The sequence below is a fragment of the Lissotriton helveticus genome, chromosome 9 (assembly GCF_964261635.1).
Source record: "Lissotriton helveticus chromosome 9, aLisHel1.1, whole genome shotgun sequence".
NCBI lineage: Eukaryota > Metazoa > Chordata > Amphibia > Caudata > Salamandridae > Lissotriton > Lissotriton helveticus.
This window is the reverse complement of record NC_136070.1, coordinates 1039015005-1039035540: the sequence shown is the minus strand read 5'-3', so window position 1 is coordinate 1039035540 and position 20536 is coordinate 1039015005. Positions and strand designations below refer to the sequence as shown.

The window sequence follows — 20536 nt, the reverse complement described above, 5'->3', positions numbered from 1 at the left end:
ACCATTGATTCAGCAACAACTGCCTAAAAGATTTCTTAGTTGTGGTCACCCCCAATCCCTTGTACAGTGGTGAAGTTTAACCACCGTGCTTTGAAATCCACCAACCCATAATTTCTTCCCACCCCCCACGCTAATTCCGGATCATCCTCATTTTTCTCAATGACTCTCATCCAAAGAGGACTAAACAAATATCTTCATTGACTTTAAAAAGAAAGCCGGACCTCTTAGACTTATCAATTCATGTTTGTATAGATAATCTCATGGTTGGTTTAGAAACTTTTACTGTTGATTTACTGTTTTGTGTGAAGAATGGGTTTTCCGTCATTGATAATAACTGTTGTTTCTTGTGCAGGTGACCAAAGGTGAAACTCTCACATAAGTAACTTCGAAGATTTGGAAAGACTGGGTGTTAAAACGCTGACCAATGTGGAAAGAAATAATAAATGAACGTACCTTTTATTCATCGTAACTTGATGCTGGCGGGGGCTTTTCCTGCTTTTGTTTGTTCTGAACATGTGGGCCATGAAAAAGGACCTCTGTACCTGGGTTGGTGGCGTGCAGCTTCGTTTGACGTGGATAAAGAAAACAAATTGTGGAATTAACGTTGGATTTTATGTCACCAAAACGTGACCAAACACAAGTGCTAGCCTTTCTTTCTTTTCATTATGTGCACGCAGAGCCTTGTCAGCTCTCTCATTCACCCTTCACATTTAGTTGGGACTTTTCGTAGTTTTGAAAATCAGAGTATTGTCTTAAAACAAATTTGTATATTTTATTTCCTGGAGCGAATCTACTACATAAAGATCGCAGTGGGGGTGGTCACATAAATTAGCGGGCCCTTACTTGGCTCGTTCTGTCTCCCCAACCCCCACAAATGTAGTCTTAGTGCTCCTTATAGACGTTGGCTGCTAACATCTGTGTTGGAGAAATTGTGGCAGCATGTATTTTTAACTATCTTGAAGAAAATCTAGTTGATCAGGAATCATGTGCCAATATAGTCTTCACAAGGATGGTTTTTCGGAATGTCTTTCTTTAAATGTAATACAACATGTATTGTTTTAATTTGTTTAAACAATAAAACCTATTCAATTTCTTTGATTGGATGCTACTGATGCCATGAATAGACACCTTCTTCTCAACCACTTCTCCATGCACGCTGATTGGAGCAGTATTACTGTTGGCTAAAGCACCGCTTCGCCACCTGTTTGTTGACAGGAAAAGGTGAATATTCATCCAAGTGCTATAATCTGTAATGATGACGTATTCTTCACAGTTCATGGTTTAACTTGCCTGGTGAAATAACTAGGCTGTTTATTTTGTAAGTGTACATTGGAGACTATATAGGTTTCCAGTGTATTTTATTACAACTGTTGTACTCCAGATCCTAAACAGCAGGTGCTAGACCACTTTACACAACAAAGGTAAAACATACACAATCTGTAACAAAACACTTGCAAAAACATGAAACATATGAAGAGAAACTTATAAACTATCTTTACTTACAATAGTTGAATGCTGAAAATGTATTAACCAAAGACCTTAACATAAAACGAATTCCCGACTTAGACCATGTAATTCAGAACAGGCATGGTTTTGGCATGCTAATGGTTAGAGCATGGTTCACCAAAGTCTGTCCTGGAGGGCCGGATCCATGCCATATTTTTAGCATAGCTACATTTAGATAAGTGTAGTTATCTTAAAAATCTGGCATGGATCCAACCCTCCAGGACCGACTTTGGAGAACCCCGAGTTAAAGGAAAGTATTTAAAATGTAGGTCTTGCAGTGTATTGTATAATTCATCCTCTCACCGAGTTTTGTATCTAATTTAGTAAAATCAGGATGGGAGCTGTATGTGTCAATCTGCAGATAAAGGGCAACTACCATGAAACATGACAAGTAGGAAAGATGCAGGTACACCACATTTGCTACCGTTCATCAAATTCGTAAATCAATCAGTGTTTTCAAAAAGTCAAGAGATGATATGAGAGTGTATCTTCTTTTTATTGTTTTTTCTTTGTATATATATATATATATATATATATATATATATATATATATATATATATATATATATATATATATATATATATATATATATATATATATATATATATAATCCAGCGATTCAACAACAGATACTGCACTACCATATACTCACCTGGGCCCCTAAAGTCACAGTGTGTAAATCCGCTGGGGTCAAGTTTATCACTTCCACAGTGTTCAAGATTAGTTATTTGAAACACCTAACTAACCTTTCACTGATCAAAAAGTTCTTTCTTCTGGTCAATGGGCCATTAGTTGAACTAGTTGATGGTGAAAATGACATACATTAACTATACTTTTATTCAATGTAAATAACCACAGACTCAAAGTTTTTAATCTTTATCTAAATTAAAGCATGTGAACTACTTCAAAAATACAGCGTAGTCACCTTCATTCATAGGAGAGAAAATTAAATTCATTAGACACCAAGCATATACTTCGGACTCATACAATGATCAATGCTCAGAAAGGGAGAGGATAGAGAGAAAAGTACATCAGTAAAAATAACAAGAAATTTATAAATACCAATGATGGTGTGAAAGACCAACCCCCTGGCCAAAGGGCTGGTGAGGGTCCCCTGGGATAGGGCAGGAGACAAAGACTTCAGGACAGGATAGGTACCCTCTCGAAGATACCGACGGTTGCACTGCACCCTTCTCTGACACACTCTTCCTCCTCGAGATTCTTCAGCGATCTTCGATCTAACTCAATTAATTAGGATAGAAAGTTCTGCATTCGATTCTTCATCAGCATATCATGGCATCTCTCCAAGCATCAGCATCTCCCACAGCATTCAGTTCTGTCAGCTCTTGTTCTGCAGCATTCGGCTCTCTAACTAACTAAGGCCATATCTCAGTTATACGTTTCGTTCTGCATGTTCCACCCATTAATGTTTCAATATCGTAAAAATACTAAATCTGATTGGTCGAGGAAGGGGGAAACTCCATCACACCATGCTTACACATTAAAATCAGTTAAATTATTGTTCGCAAACCCATCCCCTTAATTTTATTCATGATTTTAGTTCTCATACATTTCTAAATTTACTTTGCATCATTTTTATTAACTTTGTGAATACACGTCCTCATCGCTGAACTCTTCACCATCCGTACCCAGATTATATCACTTGTGTCCTTGGCTCCCTTTCAATTTCTAGGTTTTCATTCCGGGTTAACTTTCAGTAGTCATGCGCAGTCCTCACGTGACTCAGCTTAATTCAGTTATACGAGAGAGGCTCAAATATGCACTAGTGATAAAGTCAGAAAGAGAGATATTGAATTCACAAATAAAGTGGTCACACTGTATACCACCCACCTCTACTCCCCTTCACTTATTAATACTTTTCCCGCATTGGCATTAGTAAAATAGCGTGTTTTCGTTTCAAGCAAGCAGATGACCGGCACGTGAGTCTTAAGACTCCATTTAGTATCTTCTGCTCATGCGCCAGAATTTCCCTCCTAGCATTAGTACGTCATGCTACGTCGATGCAGTTGACGCATGCGCCCAACAGTTCCCCGTTTAAAGCGATATTAGTCCGTCGTTCATATTATTCACGTTAGTAAACACATAAGCAAGCTTCACTAACCCGAGTATTAATGTGGTGTGTATTAGTTATTCATGAAACATGATTTAATTATCTGTTAGTAAGTTAATGAGTGGCTCCATCATAAATACATACATATACACACACACACACACACACACAGCAAAAGACACCAACCAGTGGGTTTCATCCATGTGAAAATGGACTTCTTCAGGGCACGATGGAAGAAAAAAGCACCATAATATGGTCCAGATTTTGTCGTAATCCTTCGCTAAAGAAGCGTCTTGTATAATAATTAGTTCAGAATTAGAAAGTCCTTGGAATGTATCATCTAGTTGTCATGAGACATAGTGAACAATGATTCCATCCTTTGTTCCAGAATATCCATATGCTGTATTGGTTCTCAAAAAAGGGTGGAAAAGAGAGTTTGCGGTGCTTTAAATGGTCTCATAGATATGGAGTAAGGCAATACAAATCGCTGCGTTGCCTAACTCTACACTAGAGAGGCATTTCATAGGCATTACGGTGGGACCGTATAAGCCTGGGAATGCTCCCCCAGGGGAGGCGCAACGAAGAGAAATGTATTTATTACCTCTAGTTTTTCCTCTTTCTAAGTGTACTGCATTCTGCAGCACACATAGACATAGGAAAAAACCTCCCAGAATTGTTTTTGTGCAGGAAGGCACCCTTTCCTGCACAAAAACAACCCTACATGCTATGCAGGCACCCTTGCACCATGATGCAAGGGTGCCGGTGTTGGCACTAGGCTGCCGAAACAGTGCCAGCGCAGGGGGTGGAGAAGACATGAATGCGCTGTATGCATAGATGCAGCGCATTCATTCCACTTTCATTCTGATGCTGGGCAGCACAGCAAGGTGACCTGCTGAGCTACTGTGAGCTTTTCGGTGTTTGCGGGGTTAACAGTGAAGGGCAAGAGGCGAGTCTTGGTGATAACGGGTTTTATTGTACTTAGTAAATGGTCCGAACAAGTCTTTCTCAGTATTGGTGTTCGCCTGGGGGATCTACTTCGGGACCTTCTTCTTCGACGGGTGTCGAGCCGAGACGTCCTCCGATAGCCGATCAGGCTACGTCGGGCTGTGGTGTCTCCGGGGTCCGTCTTGCCTCGCCTCCTCCCAGGGACCAGTAGGAAAACAAAAGACAAAGGCACTCGTGAGAGCGATGTCCGGCAAAGCCAGGCGTAACAGGGAAAGGGAGTGAGGATTCAAACCACGCGTGCTCCCACTCTTCTGATCCAGTGAAGGGGCGTGATGGGGGTTTGTGTGCTCGGGACAGGGATAACCGGGACCCAGGGAAGTCTCTTAGGTTACAGTAGAACCTCCCCTTCGTCCCACCCAGTCCCTGAGACGATTACGCACCTGCACGAGCCACGCACCTCCCCTGGGTGAGTGGCTGGGCGACACGTGGGGTCGTTGGCCTCCTGGCGTCTTTCCTCCCGTCCTGGCTCCTCGTCCTCCTCCTAGCGCGTCTTCCGTCTCCTCCGATTCTCCCTCTCTCCTCTGCCTCGCTCCAGGTGTACAAGCACACCTCGTTGTTCCGGTCTTCCTCTTTTGACGTTGCACCGTCGCTCCGTGACTCCGCCCACTCATCGGCTGCTTGATGGTTAAAGGGCCAGTCCCGTTCTTCCTCCTGTATAACAGCAAAGTCTTCCCCTGACCCTTGATAGTCCGTCTGCTGAGGGGTAGAAGAGGGGTTACTGCAAGCATTTTGTAGAGGCTCTCGTACTCACATCAGTTCTGACCTCTGAACGGGGTCCCATGCCACGGGCGCCCCGTTACAGCTACCCTGTGCCAAAACCCCATAAATATGCCCCTATGCCTTCAACAATGTGTGTTAATTATTCAAGAACTTTGGGACAGTTTCTTCAAGGCTGGTAGGGGTGAACAACAGCCCCATATAACCTGGGTTTGCAGACTCGCTGTTCCAGTAGGGGAGCTCTCGTTCCCAGTACTTTGAATTGTACTTTTATGCAGTGCAAGCAGATTTCTGTGCTTATTCATTTCATCTGAATTGTAAAAAAGCAAAATGTATTTATATGACAAACGATTGAAGTAGACGCTGTAGGCCCAGGGCAATTTCTACACTACGCAAAAATAGCTGCTATAGCGCGCCAACTGTGGCCAACCTTGCTGGAGGCCCCAGAGACCACCCACACAACTGTGACTATGTTGTCCATGGTTGAAGCCGCCGGCTGGTTACCCATCTGTACTGAGCACTGAATAATGATCAGCGGCTTAAACCACTATGAGTGGAAGAGAGATGGCAATCTCTTAGCAATGAACCCTTATTGCCCGGGGATTGGTCTAGGATACACGCAGGGGCCCGAAGGGTATCAGTGAGTGCTAGGTTTAAGAAAATTCCATTTAACATAATCCATATGACCTACCTGTCCCCCAAGCACTTGCAAGCTATCTATCCGACGAGAGAGTCTCAATGCCCGAAATGCAAGTTTAATGAGGCTGAAATCTTGCACATGCTCTGGTGTTGCCTGCCAGTAGCTACCTTTTGGGGAGAATTCTAACACAGATTCAGCGGGCAAAGGGTTGGTATGTTCCATTGTAGATTTATAAGTGCTTGTTGGGCCTATTACCAGATGTCCTAAAGTGCAGACTTTACACAGTGCTTGGTCTCACAGTGGCAAAACGCAGTATAGCGATCCATTAGATGAGTGATAGGCCCCTGACTAGGAAGAAGTGAGCGAAAGACCTGCGTCTGGGGCAAAAGAGGAACATTTCCGAAAGACTAGAAGAAACAGGCTGCCAGAGGTGCTGCTTGCATGGGGGAAAATGATGAGTGATTTGTTGGACCCAGATGGGTCCCAGGGTTCTACATCTGGACAATTGGAAGACTCGGGTGAGAGAGGCTGCGAGGTGGTGAGAGTGAGATTAGAAATGCTTCAGACGGATAGATGGGATAACAAAACAACCCATAGCTGGGGCCATCCCTTGCCCATATAGACTGGGGAAATGCAACACAACACAGCGGACGAAGGATATAGAGGGTAGGAATAATGGGAATCTTAGACCCTTTTCCATATGGCAGTTTAGGGTGGTGGGGGCACGTTGGGGAAACGTTACAGTTTGTTTTCTGTTTGAGTGTTCTTATTTGCTGTCATTGATGCAATATATAGTGATACGGCCGAGTATAAACACTGCATAAGGAAACCTGAATAAAGACATAGTTTAAAAAACCAATTGAAGCAGACATCTCTTCTAAGAATCATTCACTCTCAAAATCAAATCGATCATTCAAATCAAAGGTAAACAAAATTGCATCAACCCAACTCCAATTCAGAGGTTTCATGTTCAATAGGGCATCAACTGTGATGAACACATTCTTAGAATTAGAGATGTTAAATCAAGCACAGTTGCCATAGATGCATACCACTTTTCATTCTGCAATGCAGCAGCATCATGGACCTCCGTCTAGCCCATAAAACTCACAGACCTCACCAATACCCTCACTTCACTAAAGCAGCCTTCTGTGTGGATGATATGGAATATTCGAGACCAAACTCTCCTACATCTAATTGATCACTCGGTTGCGTTTTATACTATCACAATTCATTCCTCAAAATGCTTATCAACTACCTGGGTCTGCAAGACAAAGCCTAGACTAATTTAATTGTTCTTGTTTATCTGACAATAGTTTGTCCAAATTGGCCTGTCAAAGTTGGTTGCCCCAGACATAACCTCTGGTGTTCTCCATGGTTCCATTCACTTCTTTTGGATCTTTAATCTCTGCACAGAAGGACTTATTAGGTACCCTCCTTACTTGCAATGAAATTCCACATACCTCCATAATCCAGCATAACCCAACCCCCCCTCAAACTATCCTGCACTGATGACCTGTATTACCTCGGAGAGGGCCTTTCCCTATTTCATTCATGGATGTGAAGGGATTTGCTGAAGCTATCCCCCCCAAGAACTCCAAAAAAACATACACTGCCTACCGACAACATCACAATGTATGTGCCAACAAGTGATCTTGTGAGCCACCTCTCTAGGGGGCCTAGTCACACCCTGCATTTTGCAGTACTACTCTCATACTACAAAATGCTAATCATAAACCGATGGCTGCAGACCTCAGCATCTCCTAACTTGTAAAAGGCGAGTGGTTGGAAAATTGAGAATACATACTATTAAATGGGAACAGGCTAGCAAAGTAAATTTTTAGGTCTCGCCTGGCGATAGCAGCATATGCGCTGCTCTCACCATGCGAGTGCCTTTTGCAATCAATTCTCCCAAAGGCATACATGCACGTGTCTGCATGGACAAAGGTGGCTGCTCTAGCCATTTGTCCAAAGCAAACAGCATGTGTGTGTCCGTAGGTACTGTGCACAGTCCGACGCCATTTTGTTGTCATAGCAACGAAAATGCTGCTTCGCGTATTCAGCTTGCCGCTGCTTCCTTAAACTTTGGCTCCATCAACAAATATGCACGCCGCGTATGCTTCCACTTTCAACAATGAGCTAGGGTAGCCCGCGCACGTGCTGTGCCTCAAGAATACTGCTGCCTGCATGCGTTTCTGCGCGATATCGTGCTTGAATACTCAGCTCAGTAGGTGTGCCTTCCCTCGTTATTTTTGCCTCTTACGGCTCTGGGCCCTTAACCTCACTGCTCAAGTGTTCAGGCCAGGGGCTGTCTCCGTAGTCCTCTGCAGCTACCGGGTGCTGTCCCGGGTCTGGTTAGCCTCTGCAAGCACTCACTTCAGTCAAGAATCCCACTCCACGCAGTTATGTCCTTTTGGGCCCAGACTCAGGCTTCAGCCATTCCTCCAGCTTGTGCCCCCAGGAATTGGTCCCAAAAGCTTAGGCCGTGGTCCCCCTCTCACTCTGGCCCCGCAGGATCAGCAATCTTCATCAGGATTGCTCCCAGCACTTATTGTGGGGGTGTTTGGTTCAGCTAGCCCCATTCTGGGCCTAATGGGCCACCCAACTCCTTACCGCCTCTTGCAGAGTCACACAGCCCCCAGGGCGTCTCACACATGGGCTCCTCTGGTTCGAGATCCAAGCTCCTTTATGTTGCCAAGACCCCAGGTGGGCTCCCTGGTTTCCGCCCGCACCTCACTTGGCCAGGCTGCGCAGGGGCACTCATATCCACATTCCGCCTCGCCAGACAGCTCAGCAGCCTCGGGCCCCCTTAACCACCACTGCAATTCCCAGTGATTACGTCGTCCTCTTGGAGGCGCTTAGTCCGGCTACCGTCCGCCGAACTCAGCTGCACCAGCTCCCCCGGGCAGCGGAAGGCCCAAAGCGCCTCCGGGTCTCCTTTGATCTCCGAGGTTACCCCAGACGAGTACCTAGGTCCTGGACGCCGCTTGAACGTCGGGAATATCAGGATAATTTGCGGGCTGGTGCGAAGGCTCACGCGACTGCCTGTAAGAAGCTGGGCTCATGCAGTGTGGAGGTGACAGACGCCATGGTAAGCCCATGCGGAATAGAGGTATAACAAACGCCAAGGTAGGCCCGTGCAGTGAAGAGGTGACATGCCATGGTGGACCCATTCAGTGGAGGTGACAGACAATATGGTGGGCACATGCAGTGTGGTGGCGACAGACGCCATGGGGGGCCCCAGGAAGGAGTACTTGGACCATGCTCAAAGGGAGGATCAATATCCTGCCACTGCTTGCGCTTTTAGAGGTACTTTTTTTGTTGTGGAAGCATTCCATAAGAGAGCTGTCTGTACTGTGTGCTGCTTTCCCCTTTACTCCCTGTGTCTTTCGCTTTTGTTGTAGTTCTGTGCCAGGGATGTGCTTTTCTCTCATTTCCAACTCCGCATCCGTTACCACTCACTGGTTAATTATGCCTGCTTTTACACAAAAACAGCATAGTATGCTTCAAAACATGGGCAAAAGGGGCTTCCGCACACGTCAGTGTGACTTTTCTATTTTTATCGCTATGAGGAAGCATGCTGCAGAAGCATGGTTCAGTTCATGGTTTGGAGATTTCAAAAGTTTGGCAGCCACACGTTTTTTGGTAGCTCCCTCATCCTTTTCTGAAACCAGTGTGAAATGACCTAGGAACAGTGGTCATGTTCAGTGTGTTTTTAATGATTAAAACATGTCGACATGCTACATTTATGAAGTAAAGGAGTGTTTTTAGGTACAAAAAAGCATTAAAAATGCAATAGGTCTCGCCTTTCATTAAGTTAAAGCCATTTGCTATGCTATAGAATACCATTAGCAAAGTAAATGGCTTTACCTTAGGCAAAGGCGAGACCTATTGCATTTTCAATGCTTGTTTATGTAGTTTAAAGTGCTTGTATAAGTTAACAATCTGTTTTGCAGTTTTTGCCATGCTATCACGGTGCACCCTCGGTGCCAAGTCAAGAAACAAGCAATCTGTCAGTTGATTAAATAATCACTTAGATCCGCTGCAAGGTGAAATCAGCTTGAAACATCAATAGTCAAAATTACCAAATGTAATCCAAGAAGTTCAATTCAATTGTTCTTTTTATTTTGAATCTGATATTTCATTTTGCATGATTTCATGTTATGCCACAAAGGTATCCTATAGAATCCATTAAATCATCCCCTCCTCCATAGTGCATTTCAGACTAGGAAGTCCTATCAGGGGGAGGCTATATTGCATCATGAAACTGGGGAATGTAAGTAGTCCCTTGCGCAGTTAAAAAATAAAAGCGCATTGTCTCGTGCCGTGGCGTTACTCAGTGACAACAAATTGGGTAAAGCCACAACAGGACACACTGCTTTTTTATCTAGATGAGGGGATGATTTCTTTATATACATTACTTAGTTATGCCAATGATATCTATACTGATGTAAAAAAACCTCTAGAAAGGCACTTAATAACAGTGGTTAAAGTGACGTAATAGTTAAGTGTTGAAATGAGCTAAAAACGTTTAAATATACAAATTCACCATTTATAGTTCCGTGAGCTACCGATAACCATCACTTCTTATGAACCCACATAGTACATCTCTGACATCATCCAGTGAATATGACCTTTATCTACTCACTAGAAGATATTCAACTGGTTACACAGAGAAACAATTTTCTATTGCCTCGGTCGTGTTAATGGGTGTAGCCTTTCACAATATGTAGGACAAAGTATTTCTGTGAAATCATCCACATTTGGTAGATACACTCTTATTTTCCTAACTGTATTAAATCTAAAAATGGTAGTCAGTTGCGTAAGAAATTTAATGACTATATAGACATGTGAACACCAGTTTATTAAACCATAAATACTGGTCAAAAGAAAGTTTAATCATTATTTACTCTGAGAGGTACCTGTTAAATACCTCACCTGACAGAATTAGAAGTCAACCTCTTCACAGCCATGCATTAGCCACTAATAAGGTATGTGCAACTAGGTCCTATGCATAACCCTACATAATTTGTTAAAATGCCTTACATGTATTCCTGAAGTGAGTAGAATGGCCCACACCATTAAAATAACACTTACAACCATACTGCAACTTAAATAGTTTGTAAGTCACTCATACATTATACGTTTTCAACAATGTACATTATCTCAAAATTTTCACAGAACTTCTGGAATTAAATATCTGCAACTTATATACATCTTCAGTTTATATAGAAACTGTAGATAGCACTACATGGCAACTCTAACATCAGAATGCATACAGAAATCCACAGATGAATAATGTGTTGTAAGGATAAGCTTTAGTTATTCTCACATATTCTTAAAGCCTTACTAGTAGTTTGAGGGGCGTGGCTTGGCAAGGAGGAAGATAGCTATTTAGGTGAGGTATTCCTAGTTGTTTTATCCTGAGCTGGTCCCTCGGGCAGCACTTTCTGAAATTTAAAATTACTACTTTTCTACTCTTCCTAAGAATATGTGAGGATTGTATAGCTTTCCCCAAAATATTCCGGCACTGGGGTTTGAATAGTAAATAAGCCTCCTGGAAGATCTGTGTGAAAGCTGCTCTTTCCCCAAGTATTTTAGGATGGGAGTTAGAATAGTACATTTTACCATCAAGGTTCACCACGCCCACTGCTGTTCAGGGCATGCAGTTCAGGTCAAGAAACACGAATGTGCAGGCGAGCGGCTCTGTTTCAAAGCAACAGCAAACACAGCCTAAGCGATGCCTGTAACTGCTTTTGTCCCCAATTTCATCACAGAGTGAGCTACAGTCTCATTTCCCTGAAAGAACCACATGGAGCTGGACATGCACCTTCTAAAATCCTTGTTTCCTTTTGCGCGACACATCTGCAATAACATACAGGTGGCGCAAACTGTCTGAAATTGGTTTAGGTAAGAGAGCATTTATGTTTGAAACATCACGTTAACACATTCCAATGCCAATCCTATACCTCAAACATGCAGAGCTAGTGAAAATAGGAGACAAGGAACAGTATTCCAACCTCAGATGAACCAAAGCTGCCCACCCGCCCCGAAACCCCAATCAAAAGCAAAGCAGACATCAATTACCACAATGGAGACCATAATTAAAAAACTTTTAGACATGCTGGAGTTATCCTAAAGCACTACGATCAGTACTGACCGTATGCAAATATACATCTCGGGAACACAGTGATATCAAATGACTAGTTGAAAGAATAGTACGTCTAAAAGTATAAGTAACCTGGAAAATGAAGGAACCAAAATGACAAAAGTCTTAACCTACACCTGCTCCAAATCACTCAGCCTTCAAACAAAAGTAACTGAACTAGAGGACAATAATAGAAGAGGGAACCAAAGCAGTTTTGGTATTCCTGAAAGAGCAGATGACCAGTTGGGCTCTTGTGTATTATTAGAAAATTGTCCCAAAGTCACAGGCATCACATTCCTTAAAGACATGAACTTGGGAGAGACCATCTGATAGAGAGTTCTAGCTGCAGATTCCTTACCTTTGAATTCTCTAGGCGTCTGGCTGAATCCAGAAACTTTTGCTACGCAATACCACTTGCGTGCGCAGTTGGGTGGTTCCATTTGGCTCCACGTGATGTTGTTGGCATCTGTTATTCTGTTATGACATCGCGGTGCCTATATAGTTGCCACCCAGACATCAGTTCTTTTCTTTCTGCGCCAGTTAAGCGCCGATCCAGGAAGAGCTTTCCCTCTGTCACTTTTTGACAGTTTTTTTCTTGACTTTTGTTGAATTTCGAAAAAAAATTCCATCTACGCGTGCGAGGGATGTTTTTGAGGAAGACCGGTTTCAAGCCGAGCAGTGCCCCTGCCACCTCCCCCCCACCTTGTCTGTCTCGAGCGCGACCATGACTTGAAGTAGTGCTCGGGCTGCTGTGCCATAGCTCCGAAGGCCTTGAGGGAGCGGGTGATGAAGCTCCTCGCAGCCCGGCAGTCGACACTGTCGACCGAGACTCCGTGGAGGTCCTGGTCCCGATCGAAGAAGAGGAGGTTGCAGGACCGTTGCTGGAGCCCTAAGTCTTCTTCATCCCACACAAGGTCCTCAGGACACTCGGGGAAGAGGCAGAAGAAGTACGAGCAGACTTTGTATTCACTTCGGCTGTTGTCCGTAGACGAGAGAGGTAAGGAGCACCGACGCTCTAGGTACAGTTCCGTGGAGCCAGAGCCTGGCCCGACTTCGTGCCTCCCCCCTTTTCTGTTAGCTGGAGCAGTCTACGAGGCCACACGCCGCGTATTTGAGCATGCCGACCCCACTGGTGAGCCCTTGGCAGAGTCGAAAGGGGCCCCATTGGGTTGGACGCCGCCAGCCCTGGCCTTGCGCCGGTGGGCCGGGCTTCATGAATCTGATCCCGGATCTGGGTCAACGCCGGTCGTGGCATCGGGACCTCCTCTGGCTTCGGATCTGTAGTTAGTGCCTGCGGCCAGCCCCATCCTCATCCTCATCCTCATCCCAGACGTCACTGAGCCGGAATGACGTTGCTCGACGCCGATGCGGGTGCTGATTGAACCCAAGGGTTCTATGTTGTCGCCTGAGCACTTTATTTATTTATTTGTTATTTGAGTTTGTAGAGCGCGACAGCTACCCCTGAGGGTTTCCCGGCACTAAGATTGTGCAGCTAATATGGCTAGTTGAGGCCGATGCAGTTATTGGTAAAAAAGCCAGGTCTTAACAGCTTTACGGAAACGGGTGTGGCTGTCCTCCGACGGGATGATCAGAGGGAGAGAATTCCATAGTTTGGGCCCCAGATAAGCAAAGGAGCGGCCTCCCATTCTAGAAAGCTGACCCTAGGCACAGAAAAGAGAATTTGAGAGGAGGACCGAAGGGAACGGGTAGGGGAATAAGATTTCACCAAGGTCTGTAGGTAACTTGGTGCCACCTTCTGCCTAATCTTATGCATATATGTAAGCGTCTTGAACTTCACGCGGTTTTCCACCTTCAACCAGTGAAGCTCACGAAGGCAACTGGATATATGGTTGGTTTTGCGGCAGCCACTGAGAAGGCGCGCTGCCGCATTTTGTACCAACTGTAGGCGACGCGTCACGGCCTTGGCCGCTCCCAGGTAGAGTATGTTACCATAGTCTAGTCAGGAGGTGACCAAGGCACTCACTACCGCTCGCCGAGTGTCCACAGGCAACATCCACAGGATCTTTCGCAACCATCGTATAATGGTGAAGCATGTGGATGATACCTTGTTGACTTGGCATTGCATTGACAAGTCTTTGTCAATAACAACACCCAGATTACGAACCTGTTCCACAGGTGCAGGGAGAGGGCCAAGTTCTGCAGGCCAATGCCGTGAAGTCCATAGGTCGGGTTTGTGTCCCAGGATGAGAACCTCAGTCTTTCCCCCGTTCAACTTGAGAAGATTGTGGTACATCCACTTGGCAATTTCTCCCAGCCCAATTGAAAGGGGGGATGTGGAAGCCTTATCAGATTTGGTGAGTGAAAAAACAATCTGTGAGTCATCGGCGTACATGAATAGAGTGAGACCAACGCTGTCAGCTATGTAGGCTAAAGGAGTGATGTACAGATTGAAAAGGAGGGGGCTAAGAATAGAGCCTTGCGGGACACCATAAGGCTGGGAATAGACATTGGAAGAAGCAGACTGGGAAAAGATTTGAAAGGTGCGATCTGCAAGAAAGGAAGCCAGCCAGCCCAGGGCGGATCCTTCAACGCCCATGATGGCTAGGGCGTCCAGGAGGATTTTATGAGAGATGGTGTCAAACGCCGCGCTGAGATCAAGTAGTATCAGCGCGGCCGTCTCCCCTCTGTCAAGCAGGGATCGGAGATTTTCCGTGACGCCCAAAAGGGTTGTTTCCGTAGAGAAACCTGACCGGAATCCTGACTGCGAGGGGTGAAGTAAATTGTTGGAGGTCACAAACTGAGTGAGGTGAAAATGGATATGACGTTCAAAAACCTTAGAAAAAGCAGGTAACAGTGAGAGAGGACGGTAATTCGAAAGAAGTTCGGGATCAGCGGACGGCTTCTTCAGGAGTGGCGTGACCATAGCATGTTTCGAGATAGCAGGGACTGTAGCAGTCTTGAGCGATAGGTTCAGTGTGGAACAAATTGCTAACAGTTGCCGGGGGTCAAGAGACCTGAATGCGGCAATAGGCAAAGGATCTAAAGGGGAACCAGATTTTATTTTGCAGAACAGTTCATGAAGGCCATCAGGCTGTAAGTCGGGCCAATTAGATAGCGGGCAGAGAATAGGGGCCGCATGGCGAGTGGCCTCCTTAACGAGGGTAGATTGAACCATGGGATTTTGTCCATGCTTACAAGTGGAGATGTCCTGGTGGATCTTGTCCACCTTCGTTATAAAGAATTGGGCAATAGCAGCATCACATCTTCTACTCGACAGGGGGGGGGAGCTTTTGCAGTAGTAAGAGATCCTGCAAGATTTTTGACTATACCAAACAGGACTTTGGATTTGTCAATAGCCTCTACTATGGACTTCACCACAAAGTCGGCCCTAGTGGAGGCGCAGGCTTTGTGGTAGGACTTTAAGGCACTTCTGTAAGCGAGAGCTGTTGACTTTGAACAGTCTTTGCGCCAGATGCGCTCCAGCTTCTTGCAGAGGGATTTTTCGGCTTTTAGCGCCTCAGTAAACCAAGGAGCTGGAGTCTTATAGGGGGCGACCTTCTTTAGCAAGATAGGAAGACAGATGTCAATTGCAGCTTTTAGCCAGGCGTCAATCAGTGAAGATGTGCTAGGCTCAAGAGAGGAATGGGATGGGTCTATGAACCCTCTGGAACACCAGGATGACTCTGCGGATCATTTGGACTGGTTTGGGGAACTAGCGGAAGCTAGTTGACCGGACATTTCTCCAGATTCTGGCATGCTCTCTACGCCTGCAGTGGCTACGGAGGAGGGGGCATGCTATGCCATGGTGGTAAAAAGTGTTACAGCAAACAAATGATGGATGGAATGCTGACAAATCAAACATTCTCCCCAGTCAAAAGATCTGGGTTAAATCCATTGTTCTTTAGCCCACTACGCCACCCCAGGGAGGACCTGGCCTGGCAGTTCGGGCTGGACTGTTCCCATTGAGCGCAGGGTCAAGACTGATTTGCATATGGCTGGGTCCAAACTGGATTGGCATGGTGAGCAAAAAAACGATGGATTTAGGCCCAGATCTCTGTACTGGGGTGATTGTATGACCTTGTTCTGCATTCTGTCCATCAATTATTCTTTTTGTATGGAGGTAAAAAGGGCAGCTGAGTGTCCTTGGACTAGAGCTGCTCTCAGTGCAGGTCAGGACTAATCTCGTGACCGAAGTGCTTCAACCTGGGGCTTCCACTTCGGTTCCCCTTTTGCCCTTTAATGGGGCACTTGCAGACATCCTTCTAGTCACGTGGTCCAAGCCTTGCACAGGGGCTCCTGTGAATAGGATGATTGGATCACCCAATGCTGATTGATGGCGGCTGCAAAGTTCCTCAGCCAACATCCGCAGGCCTCTACTTCCCAGGGCACGTTCCTTTCCGCCCCTCTGGATAGGGAATCCAAGAGGTAGGATTCATTTGGTAAGAAGTTGTTTTCTTCCTCCAGCCTGGCATTGTGGTCTGTGAATAATGTGCATGCTTATTGGGCAGTTTCTCCCACTCCCTTTGGGAGACGATTGCGCAAGTGCTGCCACAAGTCCTGGAGGAGGCCTGGGCTGTGCGCTCCCAAGCAGTCAAGGATGGGAGAGATGCAGCACAATTCACAATATGGTGTGGTCTGGATACGAAAGATTAGCTGGGCAGATCGATTTAAGCGACCGTGGCCTTGAGACGCCATGCCTGGCTCAGAACAACTGGCTTCTCTTGCTATGTCCAGTCCAATCTGATGGAATGCCCTTTGATGGAACCGGTCTTTGGGGAAAAGGCAGATTCGGCCCTGATCAGGTTCAAGGACTCTCGAGCTACAGCCATATCCCTGGGCCTCTCCTCCACTCCTCTTTGCCAGTTTTCCTTTTGCCCCTTTTGTGACAACGGAAGGGGTTTACAGCCCCATCAGCCCTACCCCAGCTACCATCCTTCACAGACTGCCCAAGCTGTGCGTGGACGCAGTGCATTTCGATCCAGGATTGGAGGCCAGAAGTCATTGACCACCCTGACCCCGGCAGCTGCAGCCTCCAAGCACTCCTAGTCTGAGTCTGCAAGACCACACTACCCCAGTTGGCAGGAGAATTAGTCATCTCCCACTGGAGATTCATAACATCGGACTGGTGGGTCTTTCAGATTCTTCAGGACGTTTAATCTCATCCTTTCCTCGCTTTTCCTCCTCCCATTCTGCCAAATCAGGAACAGCTGACAAAGGATCATTTAAAATTGCTCCAGGAGGAAGTTACAGCTCTCTTGGCTAAGAGAAATAGAGAAGGGGTCCCTGTTTCAGAAGTAGGCATTGGTTGTTATTCCTGCTACTTTCTGATTCCAAAGAAGAACAAAGGGTTGCGGCCCATCTTAGATCTTCAGACCGTCAATCTCGTTCTCAAGAAGGAGAAGTTCAAGATGCTCACTCTAGTTCAGGTCTTGTCTGCCCTAGACCAAGAAGACTGGATGGTAGCTTTGGACCTGCTGAATGTGTATTTTCACATCCCCATCCTGCCGGACCTCAGGCGTTACTGTGGTTCAAGGTAGGCCGCAAGCATTTTCAGTTTACCGTGTTCCCTTTCAGCCTAACCAGTGCCCCTTGGGTGTTCACCAAGGTGATGGCAGTGGTTGCAGTTCACCTGCACTGGTTAGGGGTGTCAGTCTTCCCCTACCTCAATGACTGGCTGCTGAAGGCGTCCTCAGCCCAGGCTGTCATCTCCCACCTTCAGACTACAGCGGACCTCCTGCATTTGCTGGAATTCTGTATAAACGTGCCGAAGTCACATCTGACTCCTTCTCAGACACTCCCTTTCATCGGAGCAGTTCTGGACACAGTGCAGTTTCAAGACTATCCTATTGAGCAGGGAGTCCAGGATATTCGGGTTATGTTTCCGATGTTTCAGCCTCTATCCTGGATTTTGGTGAGACTGACTCTGAGGCTGTTGGGCTTCATGCATCCTGTTGGTAAAGCATGCCGGGTGGTGTATACGGGCTCTGCAGTGGACTTCTGAAGTTCCAGTGGGTACAGCGTAGAGGAAATATCACCAACATGGTCCAGATCTTAGACGGAACTGCGAGAGATCTGCAGTGGTGGTTGACGGACCTCGATTGGGTAATCGGCAGACCCCTCTTCCATTTCCAACCAGATGTAACAGTAGTGACAGATGCCTCACTTCTTGGATGGGGCGGCTATCTGGGAAAGGTGGAGATCAGGGAACACTGGTTTCCTGCAGAGTCGGGTTACACATAAACCTGTTGGAGCTCCGAGGGATTAGATTGGCACTGAGAGCATTTCATCCCTCTGTCAAGGGGAAGTTAGTGCAGGTGTTCACGGACAACACCTCCGCCATGTGGTACTGCAACAAGCAGGGCGGGTGGAGTCGTGGACCCTTTGTGGGGCAGCCCTGTGTCTCTGGACATGGCTGAAACAGCAGGGCATAATCCTGGTGGTTCAACACTTGGCAGGTACTCTGAACGCCAGGGCTTACGAACTCAGCCGTCGATGCCTAGCAGATCACTAATGGCGGCTCCAGTCGGAGGTGGCACAAGGTTTCTTCCAGCAGTGGGGAGAACCTTAGATTTGTTGATTTGTTCGCCTCCGAAGAGAAAGCACAGTGTCAGCAGTACTGCGTGCTGGAGTTTCCAAGGCAGCTATCGCTCAGTGATGCTTTTCTTCGCGAGTGGAGCTCAGGCATGTTGTACGCCTTTCTGTCCATACCACTCCTGCCCAGCGCTCTGAAGAAGATCAGGAGCGACTGGGCCAAAGTCATCCTTGTGGCTCCGGATTGGGCAAGGAGAGTCCGGTATCCAGAGCTTCTAAGAATGAGCTTTGATCCTCCGATCAGACTGCCCTTCCGGGAGGATCTTCTGTCGCAGCAGCAGGGGAGGGTCCTCCACCTGAACCTGTCAACTCTGCGCCTCCATGTGTGGAGATTGAGGGGCGGCAGTTGATAGCTTTTGACATTCCTCCCGAAGTTTGTAACATTATTTTGACGACCAGGCGTCCCTCCACTAAGACTGTATACGCCTGCCATTGGCAGACATTTGTATTATACTGTACAGAAAGGTCTATCGACCCTTTCTGCTTCTTTCTACTGTCCTTTTGTTCATTCTGACCCTTGTCCAACAGGGCTCTGCTTTGGGAACTCTCAAGGGTTACCTTTCTGCTCTGTCAGCCCTCTCTGTTCAAATATCCTATTGTACATAGATGTCTGAAAGGGCTGGCTCATTTGTTTCCATCCACGCCCTTTGTTATGCAACAGTGGCACCATAATTTGGTTCTCACCTACCTGATGTGTGCTCCTTTTGAGCCTTTACATTATTGTCCCTTCTGGCTCTTGACCATCATGTCTTTTTAGTGGCGATTACATCGGCCCGGAGGGTGAGCTAGTTGCAGGCGTTAATTTACCTGGCCTAAGGACAATTTGGACGCGTCGGCGGTCCAGCTTTGCCTCTCATCTGTCTTCCGCTGGCTAGCTCTTGCTCAGCTCAAGTGTAATGAAGACAAGTCTGAGGTGATCTTCTATGGCTCCTTTCCGGATAAATTTAGTGATCTTTTATGGCCTCGCAACCTGCCTTGCCCAAAATCCATCGGGCGCCCAGCAAAAAACCTTGGAGTTTGGTTTGGAAACGACCTTAAGTTTGAAGACCACATTAAAAAACTTACGGGGGAGGAGGAGCTTCGCGGGCATCCAAGATTGTCGCGTGAGCACAGAGCTCCCCTGACCCGCGCCACCCTTCACGGATATCCTGACTACATCCTGATTTCGAGGACGGGCTTTTGTTCGTACATCTTTGCTGATCTTCATACCTTTTGAAAAATCGAATTTGGACGCTGGGGTCCACTTTTGCATCGTCTTTACTTTTTGTGGCCTACCCCGAGGGGGACCGGGGGCTCGGTTGCTTGGCAGGTCGTGGAGTGGTGGATCAACAACGGCTGAGGGGGTCCCCTCTGGTCGGCCCCTCCTGACTTTGTTTCGTTTTCTGCTCCCGGCTCTGATTGGCAGAGGTGTAGCCCTGATCCACCTTCGGCTGGCCTGTTGTCACTTTGCTGTTTGGTGCTGGCCCGACTGACTGCCCACAACCCGGCCTTTTTTGTGCCTACAACCATCTGATCTGGTCTTGTTGACTGTCTGGACACTCCACGACCGGCCATTTTCACCAGGTCGCGAGGACCCCTTCGGGGTCCCTTTTCGAATATGGCCACTGGACCGCCTCTTGAGAAGCGCAAGACCAAGGCACCTCTCCGTGGTGGCCAAACCCAGACAAACATTATGGATCACTACTCGCAGGTCAAGGGGTCGACTGGCGCTGCGGGCCGCGCTTCGGATAATCCTAATACCGTCTTTTCAGCGTCTTCGGAACCATCCTTACAGGACGTCATGGGTGCCATTGCCAACATACGGGCCTCTATGGGACATCAGTACGAGGCCCTAGCCTCTAAGATCGACATGGTGGCCGTTGACATTACGCTGAATAGAGCGGATCTTGCGAAGACCAA

The 20536-nt window shown here is 46.6% G+C and overlaps 1 protein-coding gene across 1 annotated transcript in view; it reads left to right on the top strand.

The window, feature by feature from the left end:
• The window catches only part of BRK1 (BRICK1 subunit of SCAR/WAVE actin nucleating complex), a 95819-nt gene extending 94721 nt beyond the window's left edge, over positions 1–1098 (top strand). The window contains exon 3 of the mRNA XM_078661375.1: positions 353–1098. Coding sequence (XP_078517501.1) covers positions 353–379 — 27 coding nt within the window. The 3' untranslated portion in view covers positions 380–1098. The remainder of the gene's footprint in view (positions 1–352) is intronic.
• The last annotated feature ends 19438 nt before the right edge of the window (positions 1099–20536 follow it).